Here is a 21,054-nt window from a genome sequence, read left to right as displayed (position 1 = left end):
ACTAATGTGAACTGGTCATAGACCTGCATCAGGTCCTCCATCCTGTGCTGTTCCAGCACCACAAAGTCGTCCAGCGTGGCGCAGCCTTTCCTGGCGCAGTCCTGGCAGTGGACCACATACTGCTTCTTGGACAGAAGCTCCCGGCGCACAAACAGCAGGTTGAACACCTCCACCTGCAAAGCACACACAATATAGATGCTATCATACTGTAACTGAGCTTTTTGTACATCTGAATGAAGCTGAACAGCAGAAATGCAGTGATGTCATCTAGAGACAAATCCTGGAGCTGCTACACAGATGGTGAATAACAGAATAACTGCTAAGACGCAATGACAGCAGACATTGAATTTGGACACATTTCTTCTAAATAGCTGAAATCCCTGCATTCACATGAAGCCATTAGCATACCCATTAATTAGCTCAAACACAAACGGAGTCTGTCTTTAATTCAGTGTCAACTGATCACAAGGCTTGATGCTGTCCAAAATCCCTCAAACTGCAGAATTGTAGCATAAATTAATCTTAAGTATTGACATCTACTTTCTCCACATACTTTCAGACATTTTGAATAAATCTTGAACCACAAATGATTAGATTCAGACCAGCAGAGAGACACAATCGGGACAGATCCATTGGTTCTAATCCAACATGTACGGTGTAGAGCATCACTCATAATGCTAAGCATCATGGCAAGACACTTATTTTATATTAGGAATAAGTGGGAGCCTCTTACCCAGAAATGTAAAATCCTGTTAGAATTCACACCTGTGATGCTAAAATGTTCCCGGTGTGCTCACTGACCTCACAGATGGTGCAGTAGTGGGCTGGTTCGTCCCTGGTCCTCGGCCTCAGCACTGTTTCTTTGCCGGCTGAAGCCAAGGCTTCCTTCACCCACTGGCATTGCTTCAATGTCCGCAGCAAGCAGTACCTTTTTGACAAGAATAAATTATTTTAAATTAAATATAAATAAATTACTGTGATGGACTGGCGACCTGTCCAGGGAGTACCCTGCCTTTCGCCCGATGTCAGCTCCAGCCCCCCGCGACCCTGTACGCAGGATAAGCGGTTGACGATGGATGGATAAATAAATTAAATTAAAATCCAGCTTATGCAAAAGACCACAAAGTCAAACATATAATACAAACTGTTGAGAGTGAAAGGTGAAGGATTTCGGGACTCACTTGATCATTTCAAACAGCTTGTGGTCGGACACTTTGATGTTGCGCGCCATGTTCCAGGAGAGGTGCACCATGGGAACCATGGACTTGACACTCTGGAGCTTATTCCACTCGTAACGCTCCACAGCCAGCTTGTACTGGTGCGCTGAAAAAGCAGAGGCAAAACATACCAAACATGAACACAGGAAACCAGGGAGATGTTTATACGCACTGAAAGGTGCCTTCGCAAAGAAAGGTCTTATTATGTTATTATATATTATTATATAGACATTATGTAAACATGGAAGCGTATTTGTTCCATCACACAGACAACGCCGTCTGAAATGCATCTGTTGTAGACAGGAAATTAAATCCTGCTGTAATCAGCTCAGTTATCAGCTAAAAAGGTCACTAATCAGCTAAATAACATTTCCAACATCACAGTAAAAGGTCACCATAACAGACATAAGTCCTGCAAGACAATTCTGGCTGACTTTTGTTAGGTTATCTACCTCCTTTCTCAGTAGTACATGTATAAACAAAGGTTATTTTTTGTTGCCTTAAGTGGTGAAAGACAATCAAAGATGAGAAAAAAAACAAAAAAAACAAAAACAGGGGAAAATAGTTCACATTAGTAAGAAATGCTGGCTTCTTAGGTCCCATAAACATTAACACATATCCCCAGGCGTACCGGTGAGAGGTCCTACGTTCCAGGCGATGTTGTTGCACCAGCCGATGGCCTGCACCCAGTGGACAGTGCCGGTGTTGAGCCACACCAGGTCGCCTGGACGCTGGATGAAGCGATAGACGGGAACGTCTGCCTCGTACAGGTCCTCCAGGTTGGGCCACCACGAGCCCATCAGGAAGTTAATGTTGTTCCTGGGTGTGAGGGGAGGGAAAGAGAGTTGTGATGGATATATGAAAGTGAGGGAAAAGGGTGATGGGCAGATACAAGGAATCGGAGGTATGGGGGTAGCACAGACACAGTCATCCAGTCCATCTTACTTTTCACAGAAGTTGCTCATCACTCCCCAGTACGGCTCTGGTACAGCAAACCACTCACAGTCGCCTGGACCAATGTTGATGTTGACGGCACAGAAGTTATTGTGCTCCTGGTGACCTAGAGAGACAAAAATCTCTTCACTGCACAAGTCCACATACCAAACTCATGCACAACTCTCAGAATAAATAATAAACTGTAGTTACCAAGTGACTCAGAAAGTAAGCACGTGGTTCAGTGTGTATTAACCTGCTATCCTGCTCCCGGGGACCTTCATGTAGAGCTGGACTGTGTTCATACCCAGGATGGTGTGACCCACGTGGCTGAGCAGGTTGCCGGCAGATACGACTCGAGCAAAGGCTGGCAGTTTACTGAGCTCCTGGAGTTGCTGTTTCCACCTGGTGGAGGCGAGGAGTCATTATAAGTGTTTCAAAGCATCTTGAAAAGACAACAAATAATATAAGTTTCAAGACGTGGTGAGATGAAATCCACACTCACTTCCTTTCGTCCGACACGTCGATGTTGGTTCCGAACTTGATGTGCTTTAAGGGTCCCCTTCTTTTACGTGCAACACTGAAGACACACACAAAGAAGATTTACAACTAGCCACAAACAGTATGTTTAATGTGGTCGCAGCCTCACAATAAAGTCCTGCAAAAGAGGGAGCGTGTAGCAATATAAATTAAAAGGGGGCGCCGATGATTATGAGCTAGTGTGTGAGGGTAGCAGCTCATATGCCAAAACTGAGACTGCAGATTTTCAGGTTTTTGATGTTACTTCAAAAGCGTTCCACAAAACAATTCAGCTAAACTAGGAATGCACCAAAATACAAATTCTTGGCTGAAGCCGAATATAAAATAATAAAAAATTTGCAAAATACCAAATAAGTAAATTCACATTTTTCCCCATTTATTCCCATTTGTTTATTTTGCTTTTTCATTACTGCATAAATTAAATAGTCAAAATTTGCTTTTTACTCAGTGTTTCCCACAGGATTTGGAGAGACTATGGTGGGTGGGTCCGAGGCCCAAAAAGATAAAGTCGCTAACCTGCCCGTCAGCTTGCTGTGGTCTGTTTCAGTGGATTTACCATAAAGCCTTGAAAACATGTGCACTCCTAATTTAGGTGAGGTGAGCTTACTCGTCTTCTCACAAACGAGTGACAAAAACACTCAAAGAGGGTCAGACCGTTTGTTGCCTTTTCTAAAAAGTCAGCCACAGATGGTGCGGATAGTGTCTGCAAACTGCGATTTTTCTCGGACACTTTCAAATGCTTCCACACCGCCAACATGTCAACGTAATTGTTTGGTAAAATTTAATTGGTCTATATTCAATGCTGGATCAAATGTAATAGAGTCTGGAGCTCCTAATGGGGGAAAACAATCAAACTAAGCTAACATTAGGTACCTCTCTGCGGACGCTGGCTCTGTGTCTGAGGGCTCCTTTAGTGCTTTCTTCTCATTTTCCTCCTGAAATTAAACAGGAAACGCATTAAGCCAGCAGTACGCTACAGACGGTTTTATTTCGTGTCCTTAGATGTGTTGAAAGGGATGCAAAACTTGAATCCTAAACAAGTTTTTATTTAAGTGGAATCCATAGGACACAAGCACAACTGACCCGTAGAGATTCCTGGAAAGAAGCAGCCTGATACTGGGCGTATTTGGCGATGGTGGTGTGGGCTCGAGCGCTTTCGCAGCGCCACATTTTCTTAATGCCAGTCGGGTCCCAGTTCTCATCAGCAGGCTGAGAGAGCTGAGTCCAGACTTCTACTAGGTGCTCCGGGTTCGCCTCTACCAACGTCTTTGTGGAGAACAGACCCAAGTCTACAGAGAAACCGACACAAGAGAGGGGAAAAAATTATTAAAATACTGTTGCGATTGATATAAGGAGGAAAAATAAACAAAATACATATTGTAAACAAAGCTTTTACCCAGTTTGAGTGCTCCAGCCAGTCCTCTGATGACAGTGACGGGGTTGGAGGGGTTTGTGCAGAACTGGTGCAGTGGGGGAAAGAAAGCATCCCTCTTGTTCTCCAGCTGGTCCGCAGAGAGGAAACAGGACGTTAAGATACCATACAGGACATACTGACCACCTGTCAGAGCAGTAACTTACCTGCCTGTAGACATGTCTGAGTAATACTTGAAAACAAAAAGCAGCTTGACGCCCTCTGGGTGATACTCACATAGATGCTGGGTGTGGGAGGGTTGAGCTTGTCTTTGGGCAGGGCTGGTGAGGGTGGAGGGGGCAGTCGGGGCGGGGGGCACTTATCGAGGAGGATACTGCTGTTGGAGAGACCATTCCTCCCCAGGTTCCTGCACATACACAATGTCGAAATTGTTTTGAGTGATGGCATCACAAGTGACAACACGCAGATTATAAAATCAGCCAGGGCACAACTGACAAAGAAATAATGCACCAGTAAAATACTGTAAATAATACTTGATAGATTCGCTGTCCTACCTCAGATCTTATCTGCTAATACTCCTTAGCAGCCCATTGCACTGAATAATCAACTATATTCAGTGTGCGATGCCACATTTCACCAATCAAATACAAAATGAGGGAAAATTCCATTTGATAAAAGAGCGACCAAATGGAGGAATCTATTCAACTGTATAATCTGGGCTGAATAATATCTGCATGGCAACAAGACTGCCCAGTAGCCTTCAGTGTTGTTTATGGTTACATAATTATTTGCATCTGGTTCTGTAGTTACTCTGCAATTCCACCGGGAGGAGACATCTTCAAAACAAACCACACAGTTTAACTGATCTTTCTGTCATTTGCACCACTTATTTTACAGCACAAACCTTTCAATTTTCTGATAAGACTACTTTTACCATAACACGCACTGCAGGAAAAATAATGGCTAACACAGATATAAGAGGAGGAACGAGTAACTCCCACCACTTAATTTAAAAAGTGCTGAGCCCCTCTGCATGTGCTATAACCAAATCTCAAGAGTAAGTGAGGTGTGCACATTTTCAGGTTTCATACAAATTCACACACTGAAGCTGAAGCAGCCACACACCTTGGCAAGTCCATTAGTCCTGCCAAGAGGCATTAAACAGCCGTCTGCAGGACACCATGACGTGAAAGAAAAACAACGAGGGATTTCAGTCTAACCTGCAGGCCTTAAGCACGTCTGTGGAGCTGGGGTAGATGGAGATTGAAGATGACGATGATGAGGAGGAGGAGCTGTGTCCGTGTGGAGGCGTAGCTTTGAGACTGGTGACGGTGGGCGGCTCAGCCTTCAGCGGGCTTTGAGAGTCCTCTGAGATACCTCCTTTGCCATTACCGTTCACGGCAGGTGCAGTAGATGTGGCGGTGGCAGGACTGTGGGCGCCTGTTTGGGTGTGTTCTGAGGATTTGGGCGAGGGTGTGGCGGTGGATATGGCAGAGATGGGCGATGAGGCAGCCGAGCTGCCCTGCGCGTGGGGGGTGGAGGGCAGGACGGCCGGGTGGATGTTGTTAACTTTCTTGAGGGACTCAGTCGTGGTAGATGCTGTGGATGCAGTCCCTTCTGACGGTCCCTCGCCCTTCTCAGGGCCCTTCCCCCCTGCCAGCAGGGCAGATAGTCTAGGATTGTCTGCGCTAAGGCTCGGCTTCTCGCCACCTTCTGCCACCATGCCACCCTCCCCCAAGTGCATGTGATTGGCCAGGCCATCTTCCTGCGCCATTTTGCCATCAGCTGATGGTAGTGGCGATGGCGTTTTGCCCTCTGGGCCCCCGTTGCCAAGGGACGCGGCTGCCGTGACATGGGTGGCGGCGGTGTTGCTCTCTTTGGTAGCGGACGCACCAGGTGCTGCTCCACCTGAGGTAGAGGAGAGGGGCAGGGAGGGAGGGGAAGGGAGGTGGTTGTGGGCCTGTTGCCGTGGCGATGGGGCGTTAGTGGAATGTCCAACCTGATTGGTGGGGTGCACAGGGGCGATAGAGTTGGGGGTCTGGGGGAGAGAGAGGGCGCCATCACTACTTGAGCCCGTCGCATGTGGAACAGACACCTTCTGAAGCCCCTAAAGGAAGAAGAGAGCAACTATTACAGTAAAAGCAGACAGTGCTTGTTTTATTAATGAAGTGACCACATTCACAACATTTTAAATACCTGATGATGATTCTTGTGTGGAATAAGGTGCTGTAACTTAATAATTAAGAGCATAAAATATGAGTTGTGAACCCTTCCTTTTTCTATTTTTACATGTGTACATCTTTTGGCTCAGTGGAAGACACTGGTGATGTGTGCAAAAATTCCTGCATTCTTTAATTTACAGATTCTCAAGTGAGGGATTTCACGGCTTGTTTCAGAAAACACTTCATGGATTTTCTCAACAGTTTGACAGATTTACAACAGAGCCAAGTAGGTCAGTGGGATAAAATAGAATTATATCCGTATCTCAGCTCAAACAGAGAACGTGCCAGACGAGCGAATGATGTCTGACCTGAGAGGAGTTTAGGTGCAGGGCCTGGCGCGGCGCGGCGTCCTGTGTTTGCGTGCTTGTGCAGGTGTGAGGTAGCAGTGCTGCGTCGCCGCTGCCGGCAGGTTGCAGGTAAGGCACGTCTCCGTTGGGTCCTGTGGCCATGGGCCCTGACTGATTATTACTACTACTGTTACAACTGTCACCCACAGGAAGGGAGTCTGAGTGTCCGTGTGTCCCGGGGCCCATGGGCCCGTTGGCCAGCGGCTGAGGCGGGCACAGTGGCTTTTCGGTTCCCAGGTGGGGCCGGGTAGGGTGGAGGCTCGGGTTGGGGGAGGGGAGAGAGTTGGTCGTGGGACCGTTGGGGAGAGATGGGCGCACCTGACCTCCTGAGGCATTCTGTCTCATCTGTAAATGGAAAAGCACATTGAAATGCATTAATAGCTGCAAGTCATTTATTATGTTTGTTTAACCTGGTTGGAGAACCAGAGGGGTGAGCTCAACCACCAAAAGACAACTCAGAGTCAGAAAAAACATTCAACATTCTTACCTGTCAATGTTTAAACTTTCCTGCACTCACTTGTACTGTACTGTGTGCCAAACCACACCGCCTACACATGCCACAACACACCGTGAAAAAGATTTTACTAGCTTAAGTGAGGCCTGAATACTACTGTAGGATCATACATCATGCAGCCTGGATTATTTATTCTAACATCACAGTTTTAGCCTTCAACTATCCAGTACACACATTTATTGAGTCCGTGACCTCCGTGTGTGCTACTATGTTACATTTCCATAGTCAATGCTTGATGCACTGAAGCACAGACCTTCATGTACCTGCATCTAAAATAGTCATGTTCCTTATGGTGCCATAAATTGATGGTCAATATTGTTTGATCCAAGTGTGCGTGTGTGTCAGGATAGGTTTTTACCTGGTGTTGGTGCTGCTGCATCATGGCGAGCTGAGCCTCCAGCTGCCCCAACATCTGAAGCTGTGGAGGCTTCAGGTTGGCCCGGTTACTCCGCAATTGTTCCAGAGCCTGAAGACAAAGACGGCAAAAGTTCACGTACGAACGGGAATCATAAATTAAGTTAAACCAGGAGATAAGAGATATCTAACCTGTAATTTCTGCGGGGAGAGGTACCAGTTGGGAACTGGTGGCTGTGCTGGGTTACTGGCCCATGAATCACCCTGAAAACGGAGTATGAAAATATACATGTCAGGTGTAAAGATCACATTGAAGAAGACATTAGATTAAAATGCATGATAAATCTGCTGTACTATAGTAGGAAAAGAGGAACATTCCTTGCAGGTAAATCATATTTACCTTGGTAGGGCTGGAGGCTCTCCTCCTCTTCGCCGGGCAGGACTGGTCCTCTGCTTGGCCCAGCGAGCCCACATGAGGGGGCAGAGTCTGACCCGAGCCGCCACCCTCTGCACTGTGATTGGGCTTACAAGCCTGGAGGAGAGGGGACGGCGGGGGGAGCGCAGGCAAAGGGGAAGCAAAAGAAACATAAGGAGGAAGACAACAGACATAAAAGGAAGGACATAACAAAAGCTCATGGAAGATTAAGATGTGGGGGGGTGGGGGTGGGGGGGGGTTGGATTAGAACGAGAGGAAGTGGCAAAAAACACAAACGAATAAAATGGAGGGAGTGTAGAGGGGGGAAAAAAAACCAAACAGTCAAGCATGATTTTTTGAAATCATGCGTGAAGTGGCAGAAGGCAGAAAATAAAGTACGGCAAAAGAGGTCAGAGGTCAAAGGGCAAAGCAAAGCAAGGGGTGGAGAATAAGGCAAAGAAAGAAAAAGGAGAACAATACTGTGATTTGTGTTGGCGCTTAAACAAACAAGCAGGACATGTAGAGGAAAAACATTTCTGCGTATCTGAAGGTGTTACTTCATAGGGCGGCAGCAAACAGCCCCCGGGGGCAGTTCTCCTGTTTAGACGAATGCCGGTGGAAATACATCACTACTTAACACACCGCAGCACTCAATGGTTAATAAAACTCTCAGCAATTCAGTGTGTTCCTCTCCGCACTTTAAACAACATAAAAAGGCAGTCGCAGCTGTTTAATGGTACATTAGCGCAACCCAACCTTTAAAGCAAAAGGTTCCACAGACTGACAAGCTTACCATTACCCTCTGAGCGAGCCCATGAACCAGATGTGACTGTCCAGAAATTCTGTTCAGCAAAACCTCAGTTTTTTTTCTTCTTTTTAAGCAGTTGCTTTGTTTTTGTTCTAGCTGCTTTAAAAAAATAAAAAATCAATAAGCTAAGAGGCCTTGAATAATAGTCCACACTTCAAGTCCTTTCAAGTCTTACTTATTATGTGTGTTTCATGAGAGGGTGCAAAATGGATGGAAAATGGATACCAGCTTTTTGCATTTCAAGCAAATATTTTTAACTTAATTTTCAATACTCTCATGTATTCTGTTTTTTAAATCTCTTATCAAGTATTTCCTCATTATGTATCTGGTTGAAGTCACATCTAACCCATTAAAAAAAAAACTATCCATCCACAATGTCCAAATTCCAAAACACACTTAAATAGGTCTTACAGTGAAATTGACTCTCACCAAGTCAAAGCCCGAACAACAACAAAAGAAAATCCAACATATTTCAATGCTACAAGTCATTAACACGACAATGATCACACACAAACATGGACACAGCAGAACTACTCGCATCTACTGTAATGATGGGCCTGAATGAGTGAAGTGGTGATGAAACACTAGGGGGCGTTGATGGGGCTTTGTGTGCAACTGCAGGACGTCTAAGGTCAACTATTGGGGGGGGGGGGGGGGGGGGGGGGGGGGCGGACAGAGCCAATGGGAAGCCTGGGCATACTTTACGGCAGCACGACCTCACCGATCACACTTGAGGCAGGGTCAAAAGCCAAAAAAAGTGTCAAGCATCAGTGAGTGTGAGAATTAGAAACACAGCCACTTGATTTTAGAATTAGAGAAGTTTTAATCGCTTCAGAAAGGCAATCTCTCCCAGTATAAACCCAAAGCAGATTAAGAGCAAAAAGCGGTGTGGTGCAGGTTCAACAGGTTTGCCACCTAAAACTGGATTTGTAAATTAACTATAGGGGGCCGGCGGTAATCCTGAATGCCACATTAGATTAAAAACAGGATTAATAGAAGGGGAATTTGAATGGGAAGGAATTAACAAAAGCCTGCACCAGTGCTTCGTTGATTTTATTATTTATTTTTTGGTTTACTTGAACGGAGCGTGATGGGTGAAGCCGAGTGGCTACTGTGCTGTGGAGAAGAAAGGGAGTGCAGGACTGGGTAACACTTGACTGGACCCCTCCCTCAATCAAAATCAATGCCATAAAGCAGCCATGACCTGGACATTTTTTTGAAGCAGAGATTAATAAATGACTAGTGATTTCTGTCACCATGAAGCAAAAACGCACAGTTTTTCAATAAAGTCTCCAATTTGAGTGTGTAAAGAAATGCTATATTTTTGTTCATGTTGCTGGCTTCTTTAGACATCTGCGCGCGCGCGCACGCACAGACACACACACACACACACACACACACACACACACACACCCCGTGTTGAAGGTGGAGTTAAGCTCAAGTGTTACCCATCACTATGTACAACAGTGCATGCGCGTGGTGACCAGCAGGTATGTCTGTGTGTACATTACGATTATGTGTTTGAGTGCCTATGTGGCTGAGTGTGCGCTCAGTCAAAAGGGAGGGGAGGGAGGCGGGAGGTGTAAGTAGCTCTATCTGGTCTCTCACCTGCTGTGGTGCACTGCTCAGGCCTCCCTGCCTGGAGGTTAGCTCAGCTGGGATTGGTAGACTCCATGCCTCCTCAATAAGAGGGAGCATTTTACTTTTACTCTGTAGGCTACTGAGCTGGGGGTTACTCAACTGAGCCTAGGGGAATGGAAAACGACGTGAAAAAACAAAAAAAAAATAATAAAACACAAGGCTTTTTTTTTTTTTTTAAATAAAAAAAACGATGACCTCAAAACAAGGAAATGATCAGCAATGGTAAATAGGTAAGAGGTTAAAACACAAGTGAAGCTAAGTTGTAAACTGACAGCGATATGCAATGTGTCTTGGCTGGTAATAATATACCTACGTCATGTACAGTATCAACCATACGAGGAGGTATTACTACTTGAATGACATTCAGCAACAGTAATCCCAAACACAGTCACAATGCCATTAAAGCAAGCCACTGAGCTTGCTTAATGCCATGAATTTAACATAAGTGGTGGAAATGTAACATTCCTTCATGCATATGTAAAGGAAAATGACATTGCTTGAACAAAAATATAGATGAATACATTAACACATGACATGGGGATTGTTAGAACCCTGGTTGTTAAAGCGGTTGGAAGGGCCATTTGAGTCAACTGGTCACAAAAAGGATAAATAAATAAATAAATAAATAAATAAATAAATAAATAAGGAAAATTTATTATTCCTCAAGGGTGCTACTGGGATACTCTTTCCCTGAAACACGTAAGCTCAAAAAAGGTTCCAGTTCCACCAAAAAGTCCCATCAGAGATCCCTGGATTTTATTCTACTCTGGTATTTACCCCTGTATGGTTTCAGGTCCTTTGGGTTCATAAATTTCCTTTGTGCCAAAATACTCATACAAATACTATTCACATCTGAGTGGAAATAATTTATACACTTATTCAACACAGTTGTGGCTGCGCAGGGATGTGAAGGAAAGCAAAAGGCAGGAGGGGGCAATGATGGTAGTACATAGGAAACTGTGAGAAACCGCACCTGCTGCGCCCTGTACTAGTGGAAGGAATTTTAAAACTTAGGCAGGTGGACCTGCTTTATAAATCCTGGTACATTTCTAAACCTTTGTGTGTTTGTCCCGCCAGCTGTTGAATATGCCCAAATCAAGTTCTGTTAAAACACTGGAAATCAAAAGCATTGTGAAAGAGTGACCCGTGGAGCGCACACAATTATAAATGGCAGCCAGCAGTTTCAGTTTATCAAATGACAGCGTGTGTCACATGTAAAGCAGAGCAGCGTTGAGAACCACTGATGTTGCTACAGAAGAATCCTATAGGAAAGCATGTAGGCTAAATTTCCTTCATGCAGCATTCCTTCAAACATAACGGGGACATCCCTACTTTTAATTAATGATATCCACGCTGGCAGGGTGTCTGGACTAGCAAATTCAAGCTGCATCCAAACAGCCAAGGCACCTCCTGCTTTAACATTCCTCTCTCCACCCACCTGCAGACATTTGATGCGGTGGGTTAGCGCGGTGGTGTTGGTGCAGCCCTTGCTGCGTGTGGCATTGATGTAGCACTTGATGGCGTCGTGCGGCTGGTTGCAGGACTCGTACAGCGTGCCCAGATCCATCCAGGCCGCAGCGTGGCTGTGGTCCAGCTGCACGGCGCAGATGTAGGCCTGCAGAGCATCCATGGGCTGATTCTGCTGCTGGTACAACACCCTGAGGGGTAGGGAAGGTGCGGATGGAGAAGCAAGGGGTGCACGGGAGAGAGATGGTAAAAGAGACAAACGTAAGAGGTACAGAGAGGGTGAGATGAGAAGGATTTGATATTGAGGATAGAGGAGAGATGAACAGTGTATTTTTCATGCAAAAGACAATGGAAATATAAGGGTTAAGGAAGTGATTGAATCAAGGGTTTAATTGAGAAATTAGAGGTAGGATGGATAGATAGATATGGAAAACAATTGGGGGAAAAAAAAAGTAAGAGTATCGGTCACTCCAAAAAGTCCATTCAGAAACCCGCAGGTGACAGTAGTGGCTTGCGTGCATGTTTTTCTACAGTCTACGGTACAAACACTTCCATTAAAATTGAATGTAACTGCAGCCTTCACTGAACAAATCGACCCTTACCCTATAGAGCACCAGGTATCTGCACTGGCCTCTGATTTGTCTATGGATTGCCGATAGGAGATGAAGGCGTCCTGGACCTTCCCAATACTAGAGTAGCACCTGCAGGAGACACAGGCTGTAAGGGTTGTGCTACAGACATGGAAAACCTCTTAACAAATGAAGTATGTCAAATAACTAATACACATAAAGCTTTCTTATAAACATTTGAACTTTCTACTTCTACAGACTGCATGCAACATACATTTTTTAACCGTGATCTCAACTTAAGTTTCCCCAAATTCCCAAACCTTTCGAGACGTGAGCAGCAGTTGTTTAACTAGTCAACTTTCCCACGATTACTCAATGACAGAAATTCCAGGACCGATATGGTGATACTCTTCACCAATTATATACAAAACAGGTTTTCATTACCATCACTTCCCTGTTTGCATTTGGCTCATTTGATTGAAATGCAACTGTGCCACAGTAGATTTGCTTGGTATTGCAAAATCGTCGGTCAAATAAGTCTGTCCAAATATTACCTTTGTGGTATTACAATTTACCACGATTTAGATGACAGAAGATTTATATTCAAACAACGCTTAACAACGTACCTGCCAAGGAAGTACCAGGACTGTCCAGAGTTGGGGTCGGCCTCCAGAGATTTCTGCAGACACTGGATGGCATAGCTGTCCCTGCTGGCTCTGTCCCCGAGCTGTTCTACCGTGTGATGCATCCAGCCTGGGAAACGCCATATTAATCAATCGCTGTTTTTCATTAGCACTTTGTTTGAAACAGAAGTGAAAAGTAAGTCAAATAACAAATAAAAGTTCCCCTGAAACATTAGAATTCTATGAAGATCATTTAAGGTCCAGAAATGATTGCATAGAACGGGCTAGAACACAATGCATTGGGGAAAGGCCCTCATGAAACAAGAAAATATTTAATAATTTATTTACAATGGTTTCATCCAATGAGCTGAATAAAACTACACTTGCTTTTTTTCCTCCCATCACTTTAAATGTTAACTCTTGTCTGCCATACCAAACTAAGTCTGTGCACATTCTTACCTAGCTGCTGCAGGGTAGTGGCCTTCACCTGTGCAGGAAGATCCTCCGTCTGCAGAAGGCTCTCATAGGCCTCCTTGGCAGCTCGGTATCTCTTCTGGACATGAGGAGTGGAGGAACAGTAGGGGGATAAAAGAAGGTCAAAGACAGTAATGGGAGAAGAAATGTACCATGGGGGAGGATAAGTAGAGGGTGATGAGAGAAGAGAAAAAAACACAAATTACAATATTGTTTACAGCTTTAAGGATTACATCTGAATCCAGAACTTTAGCGAGGTCATCCCTCTTGTCCGTCTCTCCATCCTTCTTGATGGCCCTCTCTTTTGCATCCAAAGATGTGCTGTTCAATGGCAGCATGGAACCTAAGCCTGAGACTTAAACTGCAGCATTACCCCCCCCAAATAAAATAAAAAAATAAAGTCGTGAGGCGCCGTTACTCCCAGAGCTGGTGAAAGCTACTGTACTTCTCTACTGAAATCCACATAAAGAGAAAGAGACCACCAGCATACAAAAGAGGGGGAGACAGACTTTCTTGTTTCCGTGGCAACCCCGTCGATCGGCTGAGCCTAATCTCCCATCCCCTCTCGCACGCCACCCACTAACACACTCTGCTCCCTCTTTAATTTGTCAGCACCTGGTTCAAAATACCCAAAAAAAAAAACCCAGGGCTATCCCCAGCGTTCAGATACCCCGTGATTTTACAGTGGCAGCTGGGTGATGAGCGATTGCCTCAGCATTTGGGCATCCAATCAACGCGCAGCACTTCATGATTACAAATTGCAAAAACCAAACAAATGGCTTGTGTCCTTGGGAGGAAACACAACTGAAGTGCAGGTTAAATAAAAGAGCAAGCACTTACCTGAATCTCATACAAATGAGCAATGTGGAACTGAACTGTGAAAGGAAAGAAGAGGAAACACGTTAGGTAGAGGTTATTTAGCATTTAAGAAAGGTTTCCCCACCCCTTCTGAGAGTTAATCCTCCCAATAGTCTCCCCAAGTCTTTAAAAAGTAGTGCTGCGGTGTAAATAAAAAAGGTGTCAGAAACCCAAGGTTGCCTGTCTATACTGAGTGTAACGGACCAGATAGGTAGCTGTGCTCCTGACGGCACCTTCCTTTGTCTGGAGCGCTGCAGTGTCTGATCTAAGCTGCCTGAGTGACTCTCAGCAGATGGAGGGAGAGAGAGGGGGAGAGAGATAGAGGAGGGAGGGGAGGGGGGGAGAGAGAGAGAGGAAGAAAGACGGGGGCTGCCCTTGCTATGTATGTGTGAGTGAGTGCAAACAGGAATGAGGGGGACACAATGAGGCACACAGCGAGAGACCGGGCAAAAAATGGATATTGCTGTCGTCAAGGTAACAGGTACCGGGGCGGGAGAGATGAGATGGCAGCGGCATATCAAATAATGCCAGTACTCTACCCAGACTGCACCCCAGCAGCTCAGCCCAACACAATAAGATGTTTGAGTTTCCCTGCTGCTGCTGACAAGATGCAAGGATGCAAAGGGACTTTTGCTCTGCTGAGAGTGGTGCAGTCTACGAATGGCTCTTGTTTGGATATTTGTACCACAGTAATTAATATAATGCACATTGTGTGATGCATATAAAAACAAGGAAAAATACATTTGAACAGAAATTCTATAAGAAGCCTCAAATCATTAAAAAAAGAGCCAAGTAAGCCTCTATTTGTTTTATTACAATGTAAGCTGCAGACAACAATCCAGAAAGCATGTAATCAATATATTCACTTAATATAAGTGATTTAAGTGATTTATTAATACGCAAATAAATATATGAACATGTAAAATAAATTTTTTTTAAAAAAAAGGTGCTTACTTTCAGCTTTGGACAAAGTGCAGGGGTTGGAGTCAATCAAAGCCAGCTGAAAATGCTGTGAGAGAACATGGGTAGCAGTCAGTAAAAGCACCAACACTACTGCTTTTATTTATCACTAGTTGCCAGGAGCCACTCAGAGCTAGTGTCACAGCGGGACCCGTCGTTTTCTATTCTGTTCAGCAAATCTTGATGCATAAAGCTGCTATAACTCAACACTTCCAGTATGTGCTTAATTACAAAGGCAGTGGTGCGCCTTTGCTGTGAAGCCACCCCAAATTATTGACAATGCAGGCTAGGTTCAAGAAGTATTCAAGATTTTCACACAGCTATTATTCTTTTTGCTGCTTTCAAGAAATTAAAATCAAACATCAGCAACAGTGCTCAGTCTGGTATTAAGATACGATTAATCCATGACTATAAACCTGGAACTGGAGTTTCAGCTTTGGGGTTGGCCCTACCTTTAGGCTTGACTCATAGTCTGTGTTGACCTTGAACATGAGGCCCAGGCGTAGGTGGATCTCCTTGGCCCGGGAGAACCCTGGGTCAATGTACAGCACCTCCTGGAATGCTTTGATCGCCCTGCGGGACCAAAGGAAAGCATGATGAAGAGAAGGGCGGAATGAAAAACATATGAAAGGAAGACATACAATAATACTCGATTGTTGGACCAGGTCAAGGTCCAGTTAGTTTGTAATGAATTTCTGCAAACCCTAAATGGACGACAACTATAAAGGAAACTATTTTTTATTTGTTCTGGACCAGAGGAACCAAACAACAGGTGTGAATGCGACCAAAGATGCAGCACATTCTGCTGGCCAGACAGTCGGCGCTCATTCAAGTCACGCTGCATGTGTGCCATCTTGGACTGAATACTAAAGACGTTCCTTCCACAGTAACTGAGAAAGTACCCCATTTGTTATTAGCTTGTTCAATCAGACAGCAGCTGAATCCACTAATACTGCAGCGGAAAGTTGGCCAATACAAGCTTTTCATCTTTGGTGGCTGAAATGTCAAGGTGCAGCATTTGCTATAAGAAACGTAGCAGGCGAGCAGGATGGGCTTTTCAAAGTATTGGATTTGTGTGTGTCTCTTGAAAACAATTTGACAGTTTGCCTGCAGCTGTTGAGAAAAATTGCTGCATTTGCTGACGCTTGCGTCTTGACACTGTTTTAATAGCCATTTATCAAACAACTGTTGAGCAAGCAGTACATAAACTTAAACACGACGTCTTGTCTTCCAGCAGTCACCTCTCCTCTCATAAACATCGCTGATTAATAAACTAGCTGCTGCGCTGGTTTGACTGCGCATGAACGCTCCGCTACGCATCTGAGCTCGCGCTACTGGGAGAGATGACTTCCTGTTATTTCTCACAATTTAAAAGCCATTTGTATTCACCGGTACTGTCACTTTTACATTTTATATTTCTCCCCTCTATGCCTTCTCCAGATCAGGTTTTCTGTGCTCTACGTGACGCTCACCTGTTCCCGTTATAGCCTACTTGCTAATCTCCGCAGGAAGATCGGGAGCCTGTCATGCAGCCGTGTGCATCAGGCTCGTCAAAGTCGCTTTTCGCAAACCAACCAATCACAGCCAGGAGGAAGCAGGACATAAAGGTTGAGGCACTACAGTAAAGTTTAGAAATGTTGAACTCCTTATTCTGTATGCACGGTTATTATTATTGACGAGTTAGTAGGCTACTTTGCATAAACAAATGAGAGACTAACCACCAAGTAGAGCATTTGTCTTGCACAATAATTGAATGACTGAAAACATCCCACAAAAATGCATATAACTGTGGGAGTCTTACTGGGGTGGTGATGGCGCATAGATAAGATGCTTGCCTTTGGTGTGGGAGACCTGGGTTCGATTCCCACTGTGAGACATCCACCATTGTGTCCCTGAGCAAGACACTTTACCCCTAGTTGCTCTGTACATGTATAGCAATTCTAAGTCGCTTTGGATAAAAAGCATCAGATAAATGTAAAAATGAAACTACCGTTTTGTCCAACTGGAATTAATATTAGGCTACTAATAGTAAGCTATAGTAGCCTATAGCCTACTATGATCTGAAATTATAATACACAAACATTAGCACTAATCAAACCTTAACCACAGTGGTATAGGTTAATATCAGAGCAAGGTTTTATTTGTGAAACAGCTGAAGCTCAACTACTAAACTATTTGTAAGCAGATTATCCAAATCAAGTGTAGCCTGTAAATATATAAATTAATACTAACATTATACTTTTATACCGTTACTACGCCCCCCCCCACCATTTATCAAATGGTCAGAAATTACAAGAAACTACATATTTCAGTCATAAGCTAACTCATTGCTTTTACTGTACGCGTACCGGCCATGCTTACTGTCGCGCAAAGTCACCTCCCAAAGGCCCATTCTGAGCCAGGAAAAACCCTGGATTTGTATTGGTAATTCAGCCTCTCTGGTCATAGTGCTACTACCAGCAAAAGGGTATTTCTAAAAAAAGACTCACACAGTTATATGCAAATTAAATAAAAGATAGTTTGTACTTACCACTGAAAGGCATTATAGTGGAAGTATACCATTCCCAGGCCATACAGAAAGGCAGCATTCTGGGTGCAATGGAGAGAGGTGAGAGGTCATTATGACATTGTTGAAATAAAAAAAAAAACAATAAAAAAACACTATTCATCTTCCACTACTTCCACCAGGGGACTATGATCCCATACAAGTGCTGAGTAACTGTATTGAGAGCAGGTCAACGATTGGATGTGCCAGAATTTTCTTCAATTGAACAAAGATAAAACTGAAGTTATTGTTTTTGGAGCCAGGGAGGAATGATTGAAAGTCAGTGCTCGACTTCAATCTGTAATGTTAAGAACCACAAATCAAGCCAGAAATCTTGGTGTAAATCATGGACTCAGACCTGAATTTGAGGAGCCACATTAAGACAATTACAAAGTCAGCATACTATCACCTGAAGAATATATCATGGATTAAAGGACTCATGCCTCAGCAAGACCTGGAAAAATGTATCCATGCATTTATCTTCAGTCGACTCGACTACTGTAACAGTGTCCTTACAGGGCTCCCTAAGAAATCCATCAGACAGCTGCAGCTGATTCAGAACGCTGCTGCTCGAGTCCTCACTAAGACCAAAAAGGTGGATCACATCACTCCAGTTCTGAGGTCTTTATATTGGCTTCCTGTATGTCAAAGAATTTATTTCAAAATCATCCTGCTGTTAGTTTATAAAGCACTAAATGGTTTAGGGCCAAAACACATTTCTGATCTTCTGCTTCGTTACGAACCATCCAGACCTCTCAGGTCGTCTGGGGCAGGTCTGCTTTCTGTCCCCAGAGTCAAAACTAAACAAGGAGAAGCAGCGTTCAGTTATTATGCTCCGTATATCTGGAACCATCTCCCAGATAACTGCGGGTCTGCTGAAACTGTCAGTTCTTTTAAGTTAAGACTGAAGACTTTTCTTTTTACCACTGCCATTAACTAGTAGATTGATAACTTACACTGCAACTTTTACTGTCCTGTTTTCAGCTTTTTACCATTGCTTTTAATTAAATATTTTCACGGTGAGAAATGAAATTGAGTGAAAAGATAATGAGTGTGAGACTGAACAGAGTGAAGGAAGTGGTCTTAAATCTCACGGAGTGATTTGCAGGAACCTCTGTCCACCTGTAAACGCGCAAGTGGGTCCAGGGTATAACTGGATCAAAGTCGCCTGCGGACAGACATGTCCTGGTTTCTCTGTAGTGTCCGAGGGTTTTTGGAGTTTTAGTGGACCCAAAGATTGCTATGGACCCGAGTACAGACTAGCTAGAGAGAGTACGTTACGTGCATCTCTTATCAAAATAATTGTAACTCCATTATTTGCTCAACCCCTCAGCCTGTTTTTATTTTCCATTTAACTCTTTTAACCCTGACTGTACACTGCACTGTAACGTTTACATGTTTGACACTTGTGTATTTTTTTCAATTTCCCTATGTTGCTTTTAAACTTTTTTTTATATTTCCCTGTTGCTTTTATGTTTTATGTAAAGCACTTTGAATTACCTTGTTGTTGAAATGTGCTATACAAATAAACTTGCCTTGCCTTACACGTACACCAAACATGTATCTGATGCAGACAGCTGCTACACTACACTACACAAAATGTTGAAAATCAAACACATTTATAAGAACAACAAAGAAACTAACTTCACACTTCACAATGTACTCAATCTTCTCTGGCATTGTGTTTTCTTGTAAACAAAATCCATACATATTTACTATGGTTGTGACGGGATCTCACAAGATTAAAATGTGACTATATTTCTTGTCAGGTGAAGTGTCTTGTGAGACTCAAGTAGAAGACACTTTTCACACGCTGTCACACCATACATCAATTTTCTCAAGCAGTGGAAAAACAAATGTGTGACTGATAACGTCGACTCACTTTGCAAACTAACTCCGCAACACGAGTAAAATCAAGTGAGCTGCACTTTGTGGAAGATGCCAAAGTTAATGTGTATGGATTTGTGGTGATATTTCTGCCTGATCAGAAGTGCTTCCACCTCCTTATCTCATCCAGTACAGTCTGAAACAGGGTTCTGTGTAGGGCTGACCCCAAATAGTCGAAGATTCGATGCTTCAATGGGCGGAGCCTGATTCGACTGTCAATCTCACAGTCAAAGCTTCGCAAAAACAAGGATCATGCCATTTTGGTGATATGGGGGTGCTCAATGTCTGATTTTACATAGAACTACCAGTTTTCTCCTAATAAGTTTATATACTGCCTATTACAATATCAATTTCAACATGTAAATACAAAAAAAATCAGAAAAGACAAAAGCTTTCAAGAATTTGTAACCCTAACCCTGGGTTCTCAGTGTGCATATGTAGGCGTAGTGTGTAGGTAGTTACACTTGCTGTAGAGACCGAGCCCCAGCTTCACTGGTGTTGTGCCGAGTTGTCGCACCTCGCAGTACTTTCGGATAATGTTCATGAACCACACAAAGAATATTTCATCATTTTTAAATAGCTGGCTACTTGAAATAGACCCACGAGAAACAGCGACGTGCACACAGTTGTCAGCAGCATGGAATGCACGCAACTCTGCACAGGACCGGTGAATGGCAGGGGGCCTCAGTTTAGCTGGAAATGTATAGTGTAAATTGAATGAATAGAGACTGCAGAAGGATGTGAAGGGGATACTACCATATCAAATCAACACAATTGAAATTAATTAATTTCTCCTGAAAAGGTGCCACAATCACATTTAAAGAGGTTACTACCTCAAACAAAAGACACAAAACAGGGAAGACTCAGCAGGGATGATATTATTATGAGAAAAGATGATCTACAGGAGAATACATATCTGAAAGCAATACAGAATGCCTGGGAGCTTTACTGCATTACATTCAGTTTTTCTATATTTTGACATTTCAACCATAAATTTAAGCAGAAAAGGCAAAGAACTGTTGCAAAGAATTCACCAGAATGCTTGTTGTTTTAATGCTCAAAATGTTGCTATTATTCATCATTAGGGCTGGGTATCGTTCAAAGATTTTCGATATCGATACCGGTTCCTGAACGATACTTTTTTCAATACCAATTTTATTCTCAACAAACGGAGAACCACTGTTGTTATCATTAATAGTTTATTTTAATAATTGTTCCTTTGAAATATGCTACTGCTTGTCAAAACCAAGACATATTTTCATTGTTACATAGGCCTATATTGTGTATTCCTCTTTCTTTAGTTTTTAT

The 21,054-nt window shown here is 43.6% G+C and overlaps 1 protein-coding gene across 2 annotated transcripts in view; it reads right to left on the bottom strand.

The window, feature by feature from the left end:
- LOC119902297 (histone demethylase UTY-like) overlaps positions 1-21,054 on the bottom strand; it is a 36,134-nt gene that overhangs the window by 1,324 nt on the left and 13,756 nt on the right. The window contains exons 5-29 of one of the 2 annotated variants that reach the window (XM_038718398.1): positions 17,845-17,903; positions 15,767-15,887; positions 15,309-15,363; positions 14,337-14,371; positions 13,482-13,575; positions 13,026-13,152; positions 12,433-12,531; positions 11,802-12,021; positions 10,331-10,468; positions 7,900-8,031; positions 7,692-7,763; positions 7,504-7,611; positions 6,593-6,976; positions 5,283-6,169; positions 4,339-4,468; positions 4,087-4,192; positions 3,774-3,979; positions 3,564-3,625; positions 2,656-2,730; positions 2,407-2,555; positions 2,163-2,277; positions 1,849-2,036; positions 1,182-1,323; positions 802-928; positions 3-173 (exon numbers count right to left, since the gene is read on the bottom strand). In XM_038718398.1, coding sequence (XP_038574326.1) covers positions 3-173; positions 802-928; positions 1,182-1,323; positions 1,849-2,036; positions 2,163-2,277; positions 2,407-2,555; positions 2,656-2,730; positions 3,564-3,625; positions 3,774-3,979; positions 4,087-4,192; positions 4,339-4,468; positions 5,283-6,169; positions 6,593-6,976; positions 7,504-7,611; positions 7,692-7,763; positions 7,900-8,031; positions 10,331-10,468; positions 11,802-12,021; positions 12,433-12,531; positions 13,026-13,152; positions 13,482-13,575; positions 14,337-14,371; positions 15,309-15,363; positions 15,767-15,887; positions 17,845-17,903 — 4,002 coding nt within the window. The remainder of the gene's footprint in view (positions 1-2; positions 174-801; positions 929-1,181; positions 1,324-1,848; positions 2,037-2,162; positions 2,278-2,406; positions 2,556-2,655; positions 2,731-3,563; positions 3,626-3,773; positions 3,980-4,086; positions 4,193-4,338; positions 4,469-5,282; positions 6,170-6,592; positions 6,977-7,503; positions 7,612-7,691; positions 7,764-7,899; positions 8,032-10,330; positions 10,469-11,801; positions 12,022-12,432; positions 12,532-13,025; positions 13,153-13,481; positions 13,576-14,336; positions 14,372-15,308; positions 15,364-15,766; positions 15,888-17,844; positions 17,904-21,054) is intronic. The other variant, XM_038718407.1, reaches the window with a different exon arrangement.

Source organism: Micropterus salmoides, unplaced genomic scaffold (assembly GCF_014851395.1).
Source record: "Micropterus salmoides isolate LMB-PRFRI ecotype aquatic unplaced genomic scaffold, ASM1485139v1 Ms_hic_scaffold_1, whole genome shotgun sequence".
NCBI lineage: Eukaryota > Metazoa > Chordata > Actinopteri > Centrarchiformes > Centrarchidae > Micropterus > Micropterus salmoides.
This window is presented reverse-complemented; position numbering and strand designations above follow the sequence as displayed.